This window comes from Phodopus roborovskii, unplaced genomic scaffold (genome assembly GCF_943737965.1).
Source record: "Phodopus roborovskii unplaced genomic scaffold, PHOROB, whole genome shotgun sequence".
Lineage (NCBI taxonomy): Eukaryota > Metazoa > Chordata > Mammalia > Rodentia > Cricetidae > Phodopus > Phodopus roborovskii.
The window spans coordinates 34,035,920-34,056,416 of NW_026126480.1; the positions used below are offsets into that span (position 1 = coordinate 34,035,920).

The 20,497-nt window shown below is 45.2% G+C and overlaps 1 protein-coding gene across 3 annotated transcripts in view; it reads right to left on the minus strand.

Annotated features, from left to right (window-relative positions):
• Positions 1-15,075, minus strand: part of Nsmce1 (NSE1 homolog, SMC5-SMC6 complex component) — a 28,914-nt gene extending 13,839 nt beyond the window's left edge. The window contains exons 1-2 of one of the 3 annotated variants that reach the window (XM_051192897.1): positions 14,968-15,075; positions 8,005-8,151 (exon numbers count right to left, since the gene is read on the minus strand). In XM_051192897.1, the coding sequence (XP_051048854.1) occupies positions 8,005-8,140 (136 nt within the window). In that variant the 5' untranslated portion in view covers positions 8,141-8,151; positions 14,968-15,075. Of the gene's footprint in view, positions 1-8,004; positions 8,152-9,131; positions 9,151-14,967 lie in introns of those variants that run through there. The other 2 variants (XM_051192898.1, XM_051192896.1) reach the window with 2 other exon arrangements.
• Positions 15,076-20,497: the final 5,422 nt, after the last annotated feature.

The window sequence follows — 20,497 nt, forward strand, 5'->3', positions numbered from 1 at the left end:
TATGACTCACCAGGAGAACAAGGAAAGAGCTGTGGGTGTGTCAGCACCTTGCTACAGTCACACCTGGGAGATGCAGGGAAAGGTTTGCAAACACTGGGAAGACTCCCATGTTCAGTGGATACGGAACTTACAGAGCTGTTTACACAGCAGATGCCAGGAACTTGTGTTAGGCTTACTTCGAAGTTTTACTTACTTATTTAGTGTCTATGGGTATGTTGCCTGCATGTATCTCTGCACTACATATGCAGGAAAGGGCACTGAATCCCCTGGAACTGGAGTTACAGATGTTTGTGAGCCACAATGTGGGTGCTGGGAAGTAAGCACCAGGATCCTCTGCAAGAACAGCTACCTCATATAAGGGCAGTGGTGGCACACACCTTTAATCCCAGAATTTGGGAGGCAGAGGCAGGCGGATCTCTGTTTGAGGCCAGCCTGGTTGAAATAGTGAGTTCCAAGACAGCCTGGGCTCCATAGAGACCTGGTCTCAAAACAAAACACAAAAAAAGAACAAAGAAAAGAGAGGAGTAGCCACCCCTGAGCTCTTAACCCCTGAGCCATTTCTTTAGCCAATAATCTTTTCGTTTGTTTGGTGTTTGTTTGTTTGAGACAGGGTCTCTCTATGTAGTCCTGGTTGTCTTGGAACTAGCTCTGTAGACCAGGCTGGCCTCTAACTCAGAGATCTGCCTGCCTCTGCTTCCTGAGTGCTGGGATTAAAGGCATTCATCACCAAATCCAACCCCTAATTTTTTGTATCTAAATTTGAGATATTTTATCCTCAGAATCGTAAATTTTAAACTTGACTAAAAGTTGGCATAAAACTTAAAGCAAAATCAGTAACAAGGTGTCAGGTGGCACTAGCAGCCCCTAGAGGAAGAATTTAGGGAGAAATGCTAATGGATGATGAGCCAGTGGGTCAAAGTGCACATTACCTTATCTCAAAATGCCCCTGGGGCTTCGGAGATGCTCAGTTGGCAAAGCACTCATCATGAAGGCAGTAGAACCTGAGTTCAAGACCCAGAACCCACATAAAAGTGGAAGGACAGACCACACAGAAGCTGACCTCTGACCTCCACAAGCACACCTTGTAGGCAACCCCTACACCCACATACATACACGACAGTAAAGAGTATTTCTTAAAGCATCGCCCCACATAATACATATTGGCCCCTTTAGAGAGCAGACAGCATCTCCTCCACACTGCAGCTCACCTGGTGGGCAGAGAGAACGCAGCCCCAGTTTTACAGATCTCTGCACACGCTGAAAGCAATCTGGATCTAAGCAGGAGAGGCTTCAGACAGCAGAAGCTGGGGAGCTGCCTACAGTTCTTTCATGTAGCTACTGAGCACTTCAGCTGTGGCCACTCCAAATTAAGATGTGTTCTAAGCGTAAAATACACACTAAACCATACGGCTACAGCATTTTTAAATAAGCAAAATGTTTCTTTAGTAACCTTATATGAGTGTATGGTGCTGAGCCTGGAACCCAGTTTGTTAATAGGATGAATTATATAATTACTTGGGTTGACTTTCTTTTCTTCTATCATGCATTTCCAAGCCAGTCTTGAACTATCTCTGTAGCCAAGAATGAACTTCTGATCTTCTAGCATTCACCTCCTAAGTGCTGGGATTGCAAGTGTGCACCACCATGCCCAGTTTATGTGGTGCAGGGCTAGAACTCAGGACTCCATGCATACTAGGTAAGCACTCTACCAACTTGAGCTACATGACCTCACTGGTTGACTTTTGAATTTTAACTAACCCAACACTCTTAGAATAAGCCCACTTGATCATGCTGTATCATCCTTCTTATACAACTCAGCAATATTAGGTTTAGATGCTATGGTAAACTACAGGTCTATGATTTCTTTCCTTGCAATGCCTCCTGACATGGCAATGATGTAGGCCTCATAAAATAAGGGAATAAGTACTATCTTGTCTTCGTCACAGTTCACTCAGTCAGGGCAGACTTACTATTAGTCAAGCATTTTGGACCTTTTCAGATTTTGAAATACCTGACTATATATAACAAGACATCTTGGGATGAGACTCCAGTATGAACATGAACTTCACTCAGGATTCCTATACACCCGATGACAAGCTAAAGGTAATTTTATATAACAGCTTAAAAGAATGTTGTGCATGAAAGACTCAGTGTAGAACCTTCTACTTGTGTTAGACTGGTGCTCAAGAGGTTCCAGACTGTGGAGCTTTTGGTTTAGATATGCTTAATCTCCATTGTTAATTTTATGTTCCTTTTACATTTGTTTATTTCTAAGAGGGCCAGAGACTTTGTTTTCTCTTTCCACTGTGTAGGTCCTGGGAATTGAACTTAGGTTGTCAGGCTTGGTGGAAAGTACTTTACCCATGTGCCATCTTGCCAGCCAGCTGTCAATCTATATTTCTTACTTAAATTTACTGCAGAGGGTTCTTGAACTTAAAAGTGGCAACTCTCCCAGTCTTCACAGAAGCCATGTGACTCTCTGGCCTTCAAGTGGTCATTTATCTGGTGATGGGACTTTCCTGACACACTGGGAACCTCTGAGGTGCTATAGATGTGCTTCCAGCTCAGTCTGGGCAGGCTGCTGTGGCTGAAACCCTGCACAGCTTAGCGCCAGGACAGCTGCAGTATTACCCCATTGCAGCCTACAATACAAGAAATGACACCAGCCTCTGTCCTCGGTTTCTGGCACAGAACTCCTAAAAGCCCTGGAATTTCCAGGCTGACAAAGGTGACAGGGGCTCCTTTTGTTCTAATGAGGAAACTCTAGGTAGCTTCAAGGTAGGGGCTGGTCACCAGAAAGATGACGCGTCAGCATCAAAACCCCCCAAACTCTAGAGAGAGAAAGGACGAGAGACTGAATTAATCATAGATAGGTATGGTCTAATCAATCAGACCTAGGTAATGAGACCCTCATAAAACCCTTGAACAGTAATGGGGTCCCAGGACCTTTAGGTTCCAGGAGGGTGGTACACTTAGAAGGTTCAAAAGCACCACATCATCTCGCCTTCCAAACACCACCCTATCTGCCTATGTCTGAATTATATAATTGACAGCAGGCATGTCCAGCCTGAGGCCAACATGCCCCATGCATCTCAGGACAGCTGCAGATGATGACATCATATCACAACATCACTAGGCCAGAGACTCCACTCCTAATCAACCAGCAATGTACATAGAGTACTTTCCTGAGTGCTCAGTCAGTCTAGCAGAATATCTAACCAGAGGATGGGTCACAAAAGCCTTGCTTTACAGCCAGAAGCACAGGTGACCCGAGACTTGCAACTAGCACCTGGAATTGGGACAGTGTGTGGGACTGTCACCTTTAACTTGTGGGATCTGATGCTAAGCTTACAAAGACAGTATCAAACTTAAGTCAATTGCTGGACAGCAGTTACTCTCTGGGAAATGGACAAACTGGCATGTGTCTAGTGTAGGGCAGGGGACCCCACAGTATGTCTCTCAGGAGCTCACTGGCCTTCGTTGGCATCTTGTCCATCTTTGGACTGTTAGGTCCTAACCTCAACTTGCCATGTCTGTGGCTACTAAGATTGTCTACAGACTTGATATGACTTACGAGATTCTGGTCACCAGTCCCTGGCACTGAGCTGAGCTGACAGTCTCAGTACGTATTGCTGGAACAATGTACATGCACATGGATAGAAACCATGGATAGAATCCAACCTCCTCTAACAACACAGACAAGTATCCAGATTCTTTCTGTGGAGTGAGAAGGTGCTGTACCAGGACACCAGGACAAAATCTACAAGCTGCCCTGGCAAGGAGAATGGGGAATAAACATTCCCCTAAAAGCAGTATAAGAGGACGTCAGGACAAGCAGGGCTTTTGGTGTGCATGAATGAGGCAGGGCAGTGGTCTACAGGCCATTCAATACTTTGTACCACACTTCTCTTACAATGGTTTCCCTATTGTAAGGGACATTCCTGGGCATTGCTTCAAAATATAAGAGAAATAACACTCGAAGTCATGTAAGCATTTTTGATCTCACATCATTTATCTCCATCATCACTTGTTTTAAAATCTTTAGTAACAAGAATTCTTGGAAAGCAGCCCTTTTCTTTCTTTAATAGTGGACAGGAAATGACAGACTGGCTATACCCTGTTTACCTCAGCATATGCAGGCACTAAAACTGTTGCACATGGCCAGGAGTGTGGCACACCTTTAATCCCAACACTAGAAGGCCAGAGTTCAAGGCCAGCCTGGTGTACAGAGTGAGTACTAGGACTACAGAGAGACTCTGTTTCAAACAAGAAAGGGGAGGGAGAGAGAGATGCAAACTGTGACAGTTGCAGAAGCCTCCCTTAGCCAACGTACCACTTTCTGGTGCTTTACTCACCAGATGTCTGATGGGAGATGTCATTCTGTATATGTTTCTCATACTGGTTAATGAATAAAGCACTGTTGGCCAATAGGAAAGGAAGATAGGAGGGACTAGGAGACAAGGAGGAAATAGGAAGGAGGAAGGAGGGGTCAACATGGAGAGTCTGGAGAGACTAGAACCACCAGCCACCTCTCGCTGGTAAGACCTCGTGGAAATACATAGAAATGGGTTAATAATTAACACAGAGCTAGCCGATAAGAAACTAGTAACTGGCCAAAAGAATTATATCATATACAGAGTCTCTGTGTGTTATTTGGGGCTGGCACGGCGGCGGGACAAGACTCGGCAGCGGGAGGAAAAACCTTACTCCTTACAGATGTCAGCCACAGTCAAGTCGGTACAGGACAGTATGGTGGCATGGGGACAAGAGCACACATTCACTTGACTTTTATCACTGTTTTAACTCTTCTATACAAACACTGTGGTAGTCTCCTGCTATGCTTACTTCATACATTAGACTTTATTGCAGGCATGTATAAACAGAAAAAAGCACAGTACATTCATGGTTTACTACTAGCCCTAATTTCAAGATTGCAACTGGGGATCGTGGGACATATCCCAGCAGATAAGGGGGCACTGCTATAAATCAACTCCCAGACACATTCTATAGGACTTTCCTAAATAGGTCATAGCAACTTAGAGGTCAAATAGAGGCAAGAACACTTTCATTCTGAGTACTAAGACATCATACAGCTCCAGCACAGCACCACAAAACTGTCCTGTCAACAAGAAACCAAAAGGAAGAGGCAAAAAACCGCCCTATAGTTAAGGGATGGTCTTGTGCCAGGGAGATGTGTCTCAGCTGGGGAAATGGCAGTTACGTAAGCATGAGGGCTGGGTTGAAGTCTCCAGCAGCTATAGTAGTGCACATCTGTAATCTCACTGCTCATATGGGGAGATGGGGCAGAAGAGTCCCTGCAAGCTTGGGCAGGAGACTGTCTCAAACAAGATGGAAGATGTTCTCCTCTGACTTCCACATGCACACCTGCCTTATCCTCCCCCCCCCCTCTCTCTCACCTCCCCAAAGCACAAGAGACGATCTTGTGGCTCATGGCCAGGCCACCTCCTGAAGAGGATGCTGAGGGGTAGATGTGAAGTCCTGAGGGGCTTGAAGAAGGGAGGAAAGGTGTAAGACTCCCTCTCAATCAAGTTCCCCTCCCACTGCTCTTCAGACAACTACAGTTCACAGACTTCTTAGAGGACAGTTCCCACGCAGCCACTAATCACACTTCCCTGCTTCACATCCTCCCAGAGGTCTGCACTGTGCACAGAGCTCTTCATCTGGAAATACCTCTGACCTGTCTAGGCCAGCCAGTTTTAGCTCCAGAGCAGAGGACATGTCTGCTGCCCTGCCCCAGGCCTCCAGCCTCTGCTTGCCCTGTGCAACAGGTCATTCTGGAGTTTCCCAGAGTGTTTCCAGTCCCACTGCTTTGGAGAACAGGCTTCATGCTGCCTTCGTTCATTCTTTCCCCATGGCACATCTTGAAAGAACCCCATTTCTACACTCTTCTTCCCCCTTTCAGTCCCCTTACCTCTGTACAGCTCCAACCGCACATGCTTTCCTCATTGCTCTCCCGTGAGTCCTCCACCCCCATGATCCCCACTCCTCCTGTGAGTCCTCCACCCCACCCCTTCCCCCTCCTCCTCTCAGTCCTCCACCCCACCCCTTCCCCTCCTCCTGTGAGTCCTCCACCCCACCCCTTCCCCCTCCTCCTGTGAGTCCTCCACCCCACCCCTTCCCCCTCTTCCTGTGAGTCCTCCACCCCCATGATCCCCACTCCTCCTGTGAGTCCTCCACCCCACCCCTTCCCCTCCTCCTGTGAGTCCTCCACCCCACCTCTTCCACCACTCTTCCTGCCTTGGCTCACTTTTCTAACGCCATTTTTGTTCCCTTGAAAATTAGAAATACAGGGACAGAAACAAAAATGCAGAACAAAACCAAACACCTTCATGGGCACGAGTTAGAAGAGACTATCAAGAGCACACTAACTTTACAATGTGCTCACTTCCAGTTTTTTGTTTGTTTGTTTTTTGTTTTTGTTTTCTCTCTTAAAGGAACACAGTGGAGCTGAAGAGATGACTCAGTGGTTAAGAGCATTGGCTGCTCTTCTGAAGGACCTGGGTTCAATTCCCAGTGCCCATATGGCAGTTCCCAACTGTCTGTAACTCTAATTTCAGGGGATTTAACACACACACAGACACACATGCAAGTAAAACACCAAATAAATAAATAAGAACAAAATAAACTAGCCAGGCAGTGGTGACACACAACTTTAATCCCAGCATTGTAGAGGGAGGCTGGCAGATCTCTGAGTTAGAGGCCAGCCTAGTCTACAGAGTGAGTTCCAAGACAGCCAGGACTGAGAAACCCTGTCCCCAAAACCAAAAATAAATAAATAACTAAACAAACAAATAAATGGACAGCATAAGATGAAGTGTCTCAGATTCCCACTGACTATCCTCTTCTACTACCTACCACACAAAAGCCAGCAACTCTGGCACACACAGCACAGCCTTCCAGTCCACTCTGGTACTTTCCTGAGCAAGGAATGTAATTATTGCACTTTCCCAGAACCTAACAAGCAATATCAGAGAGCAGGGTCAATTTTCCTTTTCAGTCACCAATTCCGCCCATAGAGACACTCAACATGCTGGCTTTCTGTGATTCCAGGGGTCTTTTGTTACTGACCTCATTGTTTCTATAGGAGGCCTCAGTGTATGCCAACTCTCATCCCTAAGTACCATCTTACACCTCCCAGTGACCTGCAGAGGAGATGCTCCAAATGCATAAGGCTAGCACAGGACACAGCTGGCATGCCTTCCAGGGTTGGCTGGGTCTAAAGCCATGTCCTGCTGGTGTGCTAAGCTGCCCTCTTCCTAACAACAGCCACCTGAGCACTCCTCCCACGCCAGGCATTCTGCTTAAGTCACTCCTCAACTCCCAGGATCCTGTGAGTTACACTCACTCTTCCTACCTTAAAGACATGGACACTGTGATGGTTTGAGAGAAAATGGCCCCCAAAGAGAGTGGTACTATAAGGAGGTGTGGCCTTGCTGAAGTAGGTGTGGTCTTGACAGAGGAAGTGTGTCACTGTGAAGGCGGGCTTTGAGGTCTCATATATGCTCAAGCCACACCCAGTGAGACAGACCACTTCCTGTTCTCTGCAAGTTAAGATAGAGGACACTCAGCTATTTCTCCAGCACCACACCTGCCTGCATGCCACCATGTCACACCATGATAATGGACTACATCTCTGAAAATGTAAGTTACCTCAATTAAATGTTTTTCCTTTGTAAGAGTTGCCGTGGTCATGGTGTCTCTTCACAGCAATTGAAATCTTAATTAACTAAGACAGACAAAGCTGGAGCACATACTGGAATCTTGCTGTCAAGTGTAACTTCACACCTTCAGAGTCCAGGCTTCTGCCTATCAAACTAAACCTCAGAGTCACTTCAGGGAGGTGGAGAAAGATGAGATCAGAGTTTTGAACGGTCAGGTCAGGGCTACCAGACAACTTTTCTTGTATCGTTATCCCAACATTGCTAGTCTCTGATCAATACAGTACCAGAGGCTGGCTGCTGGGAACAAAGACACAACACTTACGGTCATGGACCTTGTAGCAGTGGTTCTGCAGGCGCCTAACCTCCCACTCCTCCAGCACACCGTGAGTCATCAGCAGCTGGAGGAAGCGCCGATGGACATCTGTCATGGTACCCGCTCTTCTTGTGCTGCCCTGCATGTTGGAGGGACCTGAAAAAGAAGTGTCACAGTCACCTCCATGCACACAAGGGCAATGGTGCAGGGTCTGCAATGGTTTATGCTGAGAAGCAAACACTGCTTGTGGTTGTCAGAGTTCAGCTCCTTGTACTGATGACTCCAGAAATGAAAAGAACAGGGGTCAGGGCTCAAGTTCATTCCACAGTTCTGAGCAGTGTGAATTGAGGGCTTCTGGAGCTACAACAACTGATTCACTGCCCTCCTGGACTAACTACTTATGAAGTGATAGACAAGGAAACTAAAGTCCCCATATTATTCAGTTTCTGGTCTGCAGAGTGGGAACAATGACAGAAATGTTCTCCCAAGAACTCCTATAACTCAGGTGAGTTAGTTAACACAGGTAACAGCCTACTACCACAGCAAACACCAAACCTGTGCCAATTACTACTGAACAATTCCGAGTCTGGACCCTGATTGGACCACTTACCAGCTCGACAGTCTTGGAGGAACTAAGCCAAGGCTTTGTGTTCTCCCTATATAAGTATGACACACACTACCGAGAACACACCTGAGAAGCATCTAATAGACTGGAGTTTCCTTCCCCTCTTCCAAGCTGCCAATAAAACAGCTGTCACAGGAGGACTGAACTATTTCTACAGTCCTCTGCAGTCTCACAAAAAGGTATCTTCTGGGTCCAGCAAGACATTTGCCACTAAAGCTCACATCCTGCGTTCAATCCCCAGGACCCACATGGAAGAAGGAAAGAATCAACTCCTGCAATTTGTCCTCTGACTTCTACACAAATGCTATGGTCCACACCCACACAAAGACATACATACATACAAAAATAAATGTAATAAAAACGTACCTTTCTAGAAACCACAAAGATCAGAGCTGATAAACATACAACACAGGGCAGATCAAAACACCTGCCCCTGTCTGGCAGGCGGGGCCCTGTAAACAGTAAGCACATGGGTTTGAAGCTGGGTGGAGGCACTGAGAGTTTTCCTTACTAGTCCTACCTGGTCTTCACACCATCTAAACCGTACTACAACTGAGCCCCTTTGCCTGGCTGTTGCCTGCAGTGTGGCTCAGCATGCTGAAGCAGTTGCCATTCACCTGAGGTGATCCTGTGTTCCAACAAGAATATTGCCAACATGTTAGGTCAAGAGAATGTGGCAACATTTTTAGCTATTATGCCTAATCTGTTTATCTATAAAGCAATAAGAAAATATATCTTTAAGGCAAACAAACAAACAAACAAACCACAATAGATTTTAAGTGAGACAACACTACCAAAAAAGGCTTAGCAACACCCTAAAGGCACACTACCTGTGTCCACTTTCTGTCTTCCTGCCAGCCATCTTCAAGAACACCTCACCAGCAAGCCCCAAGTCTGCCCTTCTCCTTCACCCACTCTTGTCCATGGAGGCCCTCTCTGTTTGGACAGTGCAGGCCAGGTAACCACATACCTGAGCATCACACTCCGGTCCTCCTCTCCCCAAACACAAGACAGACTATAAAAAGGAAAACTCTGCTGAGGATACCCAGAAAAGCTCCATGAGTCTTGGAGGCTAGGCTGACCCCCAGAGCAGAAGGCAAAGACTGCACTCTGGAGTGACTGACAGCCTGCTTCCTGCCCCCTGTCAATCAGCTTTCTGAAGATGAGAAGAGGAACACAGACTTCTGTTTGTTTGTTTTGAGAAAGAGTCTCACTATGTAGCTCTGGTTGGCTTATATGGCACTATATAGACTAGGCTAGCCTCTAACTCATAGAAATCTTCCTGGCTTTGTTTCCTGAGCATGCTGAGATAAAAGGCATGCACTACCATGCCTGGCTCAGATTTTTCTTTTTTTAATCTAATTGTATCTTCCCAGCTCAATGACTAAGCATGGCGTAAGGATTCAATTTCTGCCTTTGCGTGACAGACAACATGAATTTCAGTTATACAATCAGATTAATAATAACAATGAAGAAAAATAGTATAATAACCGGGAGCTCACCTACAATGCACCAGGCCCTAAGTTCAACCCCTAGGACATGGGAGGGGAGAAAAGATTAGGGGAAGAAAAGAAAAGGAAGGAAACCAATTTAAAGATTAAAAACTCTTTGACCAGATTTTAAAAGTATGTACTGTAACTTCTAAATGCTAGAAACCAATCTGTCCTGCAAACTGAGAGAACTAATGTGGTTTTATTATTGAGTCAAAATAGACTATGGTAAAATAAATAAATGAAGGATGAGCAGAAATAGAGATCATCACAAAGTAGCAAAAGGTCACACAAGAATACACAAGTACTTGAAATGTTTATCCCTTTACCACGAGGCCTACGAACCTCAAGGTCAATTCATCAGGGTCACAGAAGCACACTCTAGTCCACACTAGGGTGGGACAGTTCACAGTCCTCTGGTTCACATGATGAACAGAACATAGTGCACTGGGAGAGGTGATGTGCATGACAGTAAAATGTGAAGGGGATGACCAGGCCCACACCCTTGCTGCGGAACAGGACAAACCAAGGCAGCCAGAGAGCCAGGCTGCAGACTGTACTGACCAAGAGGCAATGAAGTCAGAAGCCAACACCAAAAGGTAACTAACAAGTCCATTTGTTCAAAATTTAAGGAATGCAGTTATAAATAATCCCTTCTAGCCAGGTCTGGTGATGCAGGGGCCCCATGATTCCAGGCCTTGGTAGGGTGAAGACAAGAGAGAATAAAGGAAGATATATAAATAATCCATTCCAGTAAAATTAACGCAGTGGGAGTCAGAATAAAGGAAAAAAGCAGATATGAAGTCAGTACATACAGAAAGTAAGTTGTTAAAATGTGCTCACACTAAAAAGCTAACAAAAACTGAATGGAAGAGAACTACGTGCATGCATGCATATGCATAATACTAGGGGGTCCAACCCCTGGCTGTACCCATGCTAGACTGGTTCTCTACCACTAAGCTACACTCTTGTGCTGAAGGAATTGTCTTGTATCTACGAAATGACACATAAAAGTAACTGCAGCAAACAAAGATGAAAGCAGCCACTTCAAAATGCAATTGGATTCAACACTTCTGAACCAATCCAAAGCCAATCAAAATTCGAGTAGGCTTTATGAATTATCTGGATGTGATTGATGTGCTGATTCTAAAACTCATTACAGGCAAAGCATCAAATATCTTTAAACAAAAGGCAGGAAGACTTGTCCCACCAAATGTCAAAAAGAGGACTAGTGAGCAAACAGTGACAATGGTACAGAAATTGACAGGTAAGACCAATGGAACAGAATGGAGAACTCAGAAAAAGGTACGTATGTGTATGGAGACATGAGATGCTGGAGAACAGGGCTCAGACCAAAGCAAACCTCCAGTGAAAGGTGCCACGGACGGTTTACTAGACAACTCAGTCAGGGGTAAAGATGCTTCCTGCCACGCTCAAACCCGACAACCCAAGTCTGATCCCCAGGCCCACATGGTGAAAGGAGAAGCAACCCTGAAAGGAGACTTCTGCTTCACCTGCATAGAGTGGTGTAACACACACACACACACACACACACACACACACACACACCACACACACATTACACACACACTATACACACACACCACACACTACACACACACATCATACACACACTACACACACACCACACACACTACACACACACATCATACACACACTACACACACACACCACACACACACACACCACACACTCACACACACACCACACTCACACCACACACACACCATACACTCACACACACACACCACACACACACACTCACACACACCACACACATCACACACACACTATACACACACACACCACACACACTACACACACACATCATACACTACACACACCACACACACTACACACACATCATACACACACTACACACACACCACACACAACACACACACACACCCCACACACACACCATACACTCACACACACACCACACACACCACACACATACACACACCACACACACACTCACACACACCACACACACACACCACACACACCACACTCACACACACACTCACACATTCACACACACACACCACACACATACCACACACACACAAACCACATACACACACCACACACACACTCACACACACACTCACACATTCACACACACACACACACCACACACCACACACATACCACACACATACCACACACACACAAACCACATACACACACCACACACACTCACACACACACACACACACACACTCACATACGCACACCCACACAATGCTGAGGCAACTGATTAGCCATATGTGAAATCTAACCCCTACCTCACACCATATGCAAACTCAAACCTAAAGAGCCATGATTTTAAGAACTTTACAACTTTAAATGATACCATAGGAGAATATATGATCCAAAAGTAGAAAAGGATATCCTTAGAAGATACAAAAGCTACAAAGGTCAAAGCAAAAAAGAATATATTACTGACTTCATTAAAGAACCTCACAAAAATACCAAAGGAGGGGAAGGAAGCGGAGGAGGATACAAGCTGGAAGGTGTTTAAACTACAGATAACCACAAGAGTCTTCTTTAGAATACACTAAGAACCCCTGCAGATCAAGAAGGAGAAAAATAAAGAGAAGAGTGAACATAGAAAGAGTGGAAGAGGTGATGTATAAACAAGAGTACATCAAGAAGCTGACCAACCTAAATGTGATCAGGCAAGTGAGTAAAAAGCCACACGGACACCATCACAGTAACGCATACCAGTAATCCTGGAACTCAGGAGGCTTTGGCAGGAGAAAGAGCAAGTTTGAGGTCTCAATCCCAAACACAGCGAGTTTCAGGCCAGTGTGAGCTATAGGAAGAGACCGTCTTCAAAAAGAAAAGAGAAAGGAGAGATAGCTTAGAGGTTACAAGCATATGTTGCTCTTGCTGGGGACCAGTGTTCTGTTCCCAGCACTCTCAACAGGCCACTCACAACCACCTGTAAGTCAAGCTCAGGGGATCCAAGGCCTCTGGGGGCATCATGCACATACCTATACTCAAACACACATATACATACATATAAAAGATAGAGGAGAAAAGAGGAGAGTATGGGAGAGGAGTGGAGAGAAAAGGAGGGGACGGGGGGAAAGGGGATCTTCGGATGGGTAAGAACAGGGGAATGTCTGGCTGTGACTTTACTCCACTTCTGGGAGAATATAGATTCCAACAAGATTGCATGTCCCCAGAAACACCATTATTATATACATTCCTTACAAATATGTCCTTACTGGCCCCAGGAAACATGTTCATAGAGGCATCATGTAATGGAACTCTGGCAACACTATGGATGCCTATTAACCAAGGAATAGCCATATAAAGGGATTCTAATCACATTGTGAAATCCAAGACAGTAAAGAAGGAAACTGGAAGTCAGGCAGTTGTGGCTCACACCTTTAATCCCAGCACTTGGGAGGCAGAGGCAGAGGCAGGCAAATCTCTGCCAGTTCGAGGCCAGCCTGGTCTACAAAGCTAGTTCCAGGATAGCTAGGGCTGTTACACAAAACAACCCCCCCCCAAAAAAAAAATGTATCATTAAAAGAAGGAAGCAGAGCTACTTGCATCAACATGGATAGTGGATCTCTCTGAGTTCAAGGCCAGCCTGGTCCACATTGCCAGTTCAGGGTCAGCCAGGGATACACAGAGACCCTGTTCAAAAAACAAACAAACAAACAAACATACCATATGCAAAGAACAAATCACACATTCACACAGGATGACAAACACCAAAAGAACTGTATATGGTAATCACAGGCCCACACAAAAGTCGGTGAGACCTACCAACAGCAAGGAAACACAGAATTCAGAGCAGGGAGTACTTTGAGGAGGGGAGAGGACTTAATGGTGGTGTGGGGGATGGGATAATATACTTGTTGGTAGTGCACATGCAGGAATTCACTTTTTGTTTTTCATATATTTTTAGAGACATGTAACATAATGAAAAATACATAAGGCCAACTTAAGTATCAAAGGGAAGTGTGGTGGAGGAAATGGTCAGATGGTGTGATTTGAGAGGAGGCGGTCAGAAGTGGGAGTGGGAAGGATGCACAGGAGCTGCGCTTGCTCATGGCTATGCCAACCATCTACAACCATTGGTACTGGCTGCTTACCCAAAGGGTTTAAAACTCAAGTGTCCGCACAATAAGGAAAGCTTGGGCACAGGATGGGCGGTCTGTGCTAGGTGGTGTTACCGCTCTGACCGCACAACCTCGTTTGGTTCGCCCCCAAAAACCTCATGAGGGACACTTTCAGAGGAGGGGACTGGAGCTACACAAGAGATAAGTCTTCCGTTTGAGAACTTGGCCTGGGTTAGAATGTTATGTGAGGTTATCAGTACCAAGCGCAACTGAAGACGGAGCACAGGAGCCCCAGACCTTTCCAAAATCGGACAAACCGATGGTTCTGAACACATTTAGCCTCTGGCTTTCAAATACGGGCTCCACAAATGAAACAAGGGGCCACTGGGAGAGAGGCACAAGGTGGAGGTGGTCGCTTTTGGAGAGAGTGGCACATGAGGCTATCATCTAACAGTGACAGTAACCAGGCGCACTTTCTCCGCCTGGCCCAATAAGAGACAGACAGCTTGGGGCTACATGGTGAGACCATGTCTCAAAAAAAAAAAAAAAAAAAAAAAAAAAAGTTTTAAAATTTAAATTAGAAATAAGTTGTTACGGAGCTAGGTCCCAATTCGTGCCTTCTACGGGCCTCAATAGCCCCGTCAGCGCCGGACACCGCTCTCGTACGACACGCAGACCCCACTGCAGTCCTCCCGTCACCCCACCAACGCCCGCTTTGGTCCCCACAGCACCCCGCGGCCTTCATACGCACCGCACGCCCGGAAACCGACCAGCAGCGGTCACGCCGGAAGTCGCTCTCGGGGCCCGCCTCCGAGGCAGGGAGAGCTCCAATGTGTAGCGCCTATTGGTGAGCTACGCACGTTCTCCCGCCCACCAGGGGAGTATTTCCGGTTCCCCATCCGCGCCGTTGCTATGGCGCCTCAGCAGCTGTTTTTGTTGAGTCCCGAGCTACGCAGTTTCCCGCGTGCTTTTGTACTTCCCGGAACGACTTCCTCCGCCCCCGGTTCCCTCTCGTAGAGCCCACGTTCTGTCTTGTGGGTTAAAATGCCGGCGTAAGACTGGAGAGGAAGAATGTGGGTTTTGTTTTCCTGTAGCCTGAGCTAGAAAGAATCTCTGCCGTTTCCGGTTGTGCGTTGGCGCTTCGTAGAGCTACTAAATGAGGTTCATAACAGTCGGTTCTGGGGTAGTTACATAGCTCAGTAAAGTGCTTGCTGGGCAAGCAGTGTGTCTCAGAAACCAAAGTGGAGGTCATCCGAGGAGCCACATCTAAAGTTGACCTCTGGCCTCCACACCACGAACACGAATACACACGCAAAAGTCCTGAATACTGAAGTGTTGACAAGATTCTTTTGAAAATACATCCCCCCCCTTTGGTTTTGTTTTGTTTGTTTGTTTGAGACTCGATTTAAAAGAACTAATGTGCATCAATGGCCACGATGGCAACTGAGATGTGTGGCATGGCAGTGCTGGTTAAGCCTTAGCCACGCACACCTAAGCATTGTAAGATTACCAAAAGGAGTGACTTCAAGAAGTCACTTTCATTGATTGCTGAAGGCATGTTCTTTGCATGCATTCTAGGCTCGAATCTCAGAGCTGGAAATAAACCCTTCCCCAGGAAAAGTGACTAATACTATACAATTGCACAAAGTGCATAGTCTAATCTCTGAAAGCACATTCTTTGCCTCTCATCAACCCTGGAGTCTTGGACAGCTCCTTAACCTCTGAAGAGGTCTTCATTCGAGTAGGTACACTTAACAACAGTGCAGAGCTTGAACTCTGGAGGTGGAAGGCCAGGGTCAAATACTGGTTCTTGAACGAAGGCCAAATCTATTGAGCTCTAGGACAAAGCACTCAATCCACCCCTGGCCTCAGCCTGCCCATTTCTAAAGGAAGGATAATAGTATCGGGCTGTGAACAGAGCTGTGAAGATGAACTGTGAACCAGTGAGGGCAAGGTTAGGGTGTGCCCATTTCCCCTAATGTCCAGGCTCCTGAAAAGTCCCTTTTGTTAGTCATCTGTCAGATATGCTTATTGGACCAGATATAATCTGCTACCTGGAATGCCTGAAATGCTTAACTGTGTAAGATATCCCACATTCTCTCTCAGCTCTCTACTCCCTTTCAGGCTATTTTCTAACTTAGCCAATCAGGAATAGATTGCAAGGTTGAACATCATCTAATGAGGAACAGCCAAGCTCCCCAAGAATTACGGCTAATACAGCACATTTTGGATACGTATGACCGTCTAATCAACCTGGCACATCCTTTTGACAAAGACTGCCTTGCTGGGTAACTTTTGATTTGGTCATGTATTTCTTTGTGTGTCACCAAAATATTAATTTATCAACTAGGCCCACATGGTGAAAGTACTGACCCTACACATGCATCATACTGCCCCCTAACACACACACACACACACACACACACACACACACACACACACACACAAATGCAATCTAAGTCTAAGTCAAGGCATCTCACAGAAGACTGTGGCATATCCAGCCAATCTGGAAAGTGAGACACCTGGCCACCACAGGACAGCATTTTGCCTTGGCAGCATCTGTTTGGAGCTGGGGAGAAAGCCTCTCCTCTTTTGTCATGAAGTTGTGTTTTCCTTTTATGCAAAACAGAAAAGCTGAGGAGCAAAAGTAAAACCCCAGAACAGCAGCATTCTTAGGGTGCAAGGACCAAGGAAGGAGGGTGAAAGAACAGAAGGCTTAAAAGGGAACAAAATGCAGGGCAGTCAAGACTGGAAAGACTCTTGAGGAAGCATAGGCTGTGGTCAGGATTGTCAGGGTAGTCTAAGGAGATCCAGAAAGATGGGGCCATAGATTTACAATTTAGACAACGGAAGTCTCCACAGAGCATCCCAGGAGCCCAGAACAGTCTCCAAAAGGAGTGAAACAGAGAAGTGGAGGCAGCTGAAAATTCTCTTAGTAAGCATGGTATAGAAAGGGAAGATGTGTCATAAACATACTGAGATAGGATCACCCCCACCTAAGAGAGGAAGAACCATCTCTGAAATGGGAGGCAAATGGCTAAATATAACCTGACACTGCACTGTTGGCTTCCTATCTTTCTATAAATGAGTATCATTCTGCCTAGTAGGAACTGAGGAAGTATTCAGGACGGATGTTGAGAGGATAGAGCTGAAAGATTTGGAACACATCAAGATGGGTGCAGAAGAGAGGTTAAGGTTGGCACCTTGGCTGCAGCTATGGCAGTTACTTGAACCCTGCTCCATCTCATAGGCAAAGCTAATACAGATTCATCTTAAGCGGCCTTTGGTTGGGCATGTGCAGCTGACTTCAGGATGTAAAGCACCTGTAGGCAGCTGCTTTGAAGTGATGGTAGAAACCAGAAGGATGCTGGGATATTTGTATTCAACCCAGGATTCAGGAAAGTTCCAGAAAATAAGAATGAGAAGGGTAAATCAGTCTGAGGGATCAGTAAGGTAAACTGGTACAGTGGGCCTAAGAATGTGGTATTGAAATCCAGTCTGCAATGTCTGCAGTAAGCCTTTCCTCTGACCTTCTGAGACATGGTCTGTGAATCTCTAATAGCCCTTCAGGTGCTAAGAAACTGAGTTTACATCAAAGAAGGTATTAGTCTTGGAAGCACAAAGCAAGGCTGCAGGCTTGTGCTGTGAAACCACCCCATCCTCAGAAAGTATTACTCCTGCTTCTGCTATGTGGGCACTTTATTCCTCTCTTCAGAGCCCTCTCCACACTGTTATTTGTCTGTCCATGGCATTAATAACTCTTCTAATTAACTTCATATTCCCAACAGTTTGTTTCAGTGTCCCTCTTAAGCCCACATCCAAGACCTTTCAGTAGGAACACATACTGAGAAATGACAGATCCACCAGGGAGAACAGGCCTGTCACCCCAGTAATGAAGATTCAAAGTCTCTTTTTGGCTCTGTGTTACCATTTTTTATATACCAAGCATTGGATTATCCACTCCATGACAATGTAGATGCTCAAATGCTCCCAGGAAAGTTGAGTCTAAGACGTCAGAGAGCTTTGCTCACATAAAAGTACTGCACAAGACACAGAACATTGAGGGAGGTGGTCAAGGCCTGAGCTGAAGAGGAAAGTTCCGGACAGGGGTCTCACTGAGCAGGTGGGTCATTTGCCTGGATCCTATGAAAGAGACCATAGAAATCATGAGCTTAACTTTGTAGCGTAGAGAAAGAGCTTTGATGTGTTCTTTTTAGTTATTCTTGGAACAGGTACAGAAGCTGACTGTGTGTTGACCTCAAAGCCTTGGCAGCTTCCAGAGAATCTTCAGATCACACTCAATGAACCACAGCACTGAGAGACTAGAAGTCAACAACATGCCAGGTCATAAACCCATGTGCAAACTGTGCCGAAATCAGTTACTGCAGCTGCTTCTGAGGAAGGGGCCAGGAAGTCAGGCGATTTTTTTTTCTTTTTTCTTTTTTACTGTAAGCACCTGTTTGCAAAAAATAAACTTAAAAATTGTAAGTATACATTTGAGTTTTCTTTCTGAAGCTAGATGATGCTCATGGCAAATGTACCCACAGGTATTTGTTTTATTCATCTTTATGGCCTTTCTAAATGATAAAAATATTTTTGTTATACATTTTTAAAAAGAAAAATAACCTATCTGGAAATGGAAAAATACATGTAGGTTAACAAGAAAAGCAGTCTGGTGACTAAAGCTAGCATGGCAAAGCAGCCTGCAGACCCAAGGAACAAATCAGAAGGGAATGAATACAAAAACTGGCATATCATGGCAGCCTGGGATCCAACAGACATTAGGAGGGAACTCTTGCTAATGGCATCACAAGGATAAGCTACTCAGTTAAGCAGCAGGAAAATGTCAGCTAAATAAACGGAGAAAGCAGAAGGAAAGGCATAATAATAAAAAAAGCAGAAATGGATTAAAAATGAAGTTATAGAAACCAAAAGCTGGTGCTCTATTACAGACCTGGGAAATAAACATCGTCTAAGGTTGATGAAGAAAATGGTACAACAAATACTATAAATGGCAAAGGAACACAGCAGATGCAGTGACACTTTGAGAAAAGAGGTAAATGGAGAATTTAGCTAAGGGAGGGCAGACTTTCACTGGACTGGTACTATAATCAAAGCATGCTGCTTGGGATCCTTCTGCCTTCCACTTCCTGGGGTTGGGACACTAGCTTGCACCACTGTACCTGGCTCAGTATGAACAAATTTGTGATGAAAACTTTTGAAAAGTTAAAGAGCTACTTCCTTGATAAGAACATGAACTCTAAAACTTGGCTAAAAAAATAGTAGAACAGTAATTATCAATGACTTTGAAATAATAAGAATGGATTTGCTCCAGCTCCCAGAATGGCCAGGCCAAGGTCTGAGGACTCAGTCACAAGGAAAGAAATGAGAACTGAGAAGGGCAGAGAGATGAGGAGAGGGGATAGAAGAGGAGATGGGAAGGGGGGTAAAGGGAAGGCGAGCAAGCAGGGAGGGGAGAAGAGACAGGGACTGTATTAAGCAAGTTTCATAAGAATATGAAGATAGAAACACATATAATAAATTCTATGAGGCTAATTATCTTACCAAAATGACAAAATCAGAGATAACACAAACACAGCTACTTGTGGAAAGATTCATTTTTAATTCTATGTATTTGTGCATCTGTGTGTGACTAGGAACTGGAGTTACAGTTGGTTGAAAGCCACCCAATATGGATGTTGGATACCAAATGTGGGTTCGCTGCAAGAGCTCCTAACCACTGAGCATCTCTCTATCTAACTCCAGCACAGCTGTATCACAACACAGATGCAAAACTTCAGTTTACTGGTTGTAATGGCTATCCTTGGTTGCCAACTTGACTGTATCTGGAATTAACTAAAACCCAAGTAGCTGGATGCATCTGTAGGATTTTTTCTTAATTAAATTATTTGAAGTGGGAAGACCCACACCTTTAATCCAGAATTTTTGAGGTGGAAAGATCCACTTTTAATCTGGATCACACTTTCTGGTAACAGCCTATATAAAGGACATGGAAAAGGAAGCGTTTGCTTTTTGCTGCTTGCCTTCACTCTCAATTTACTGGTCTTAGAGACTACTACTTCAGGAATCTAATGTATACTGAAGACCAGCTGAGACATTCAGCCTCGTGGACTGAACAACTACTGGATTCTTGTACTTTTTGTTGGGCTAGCTGAATCACAGCCTGTAAGGCACTCTAATAAATCTTGTTCCTCTTGAGAACTCTGACTAATAATACACTGGTGTAACAAAATATGTAAAGGGGTCTGAGAGATAGATGG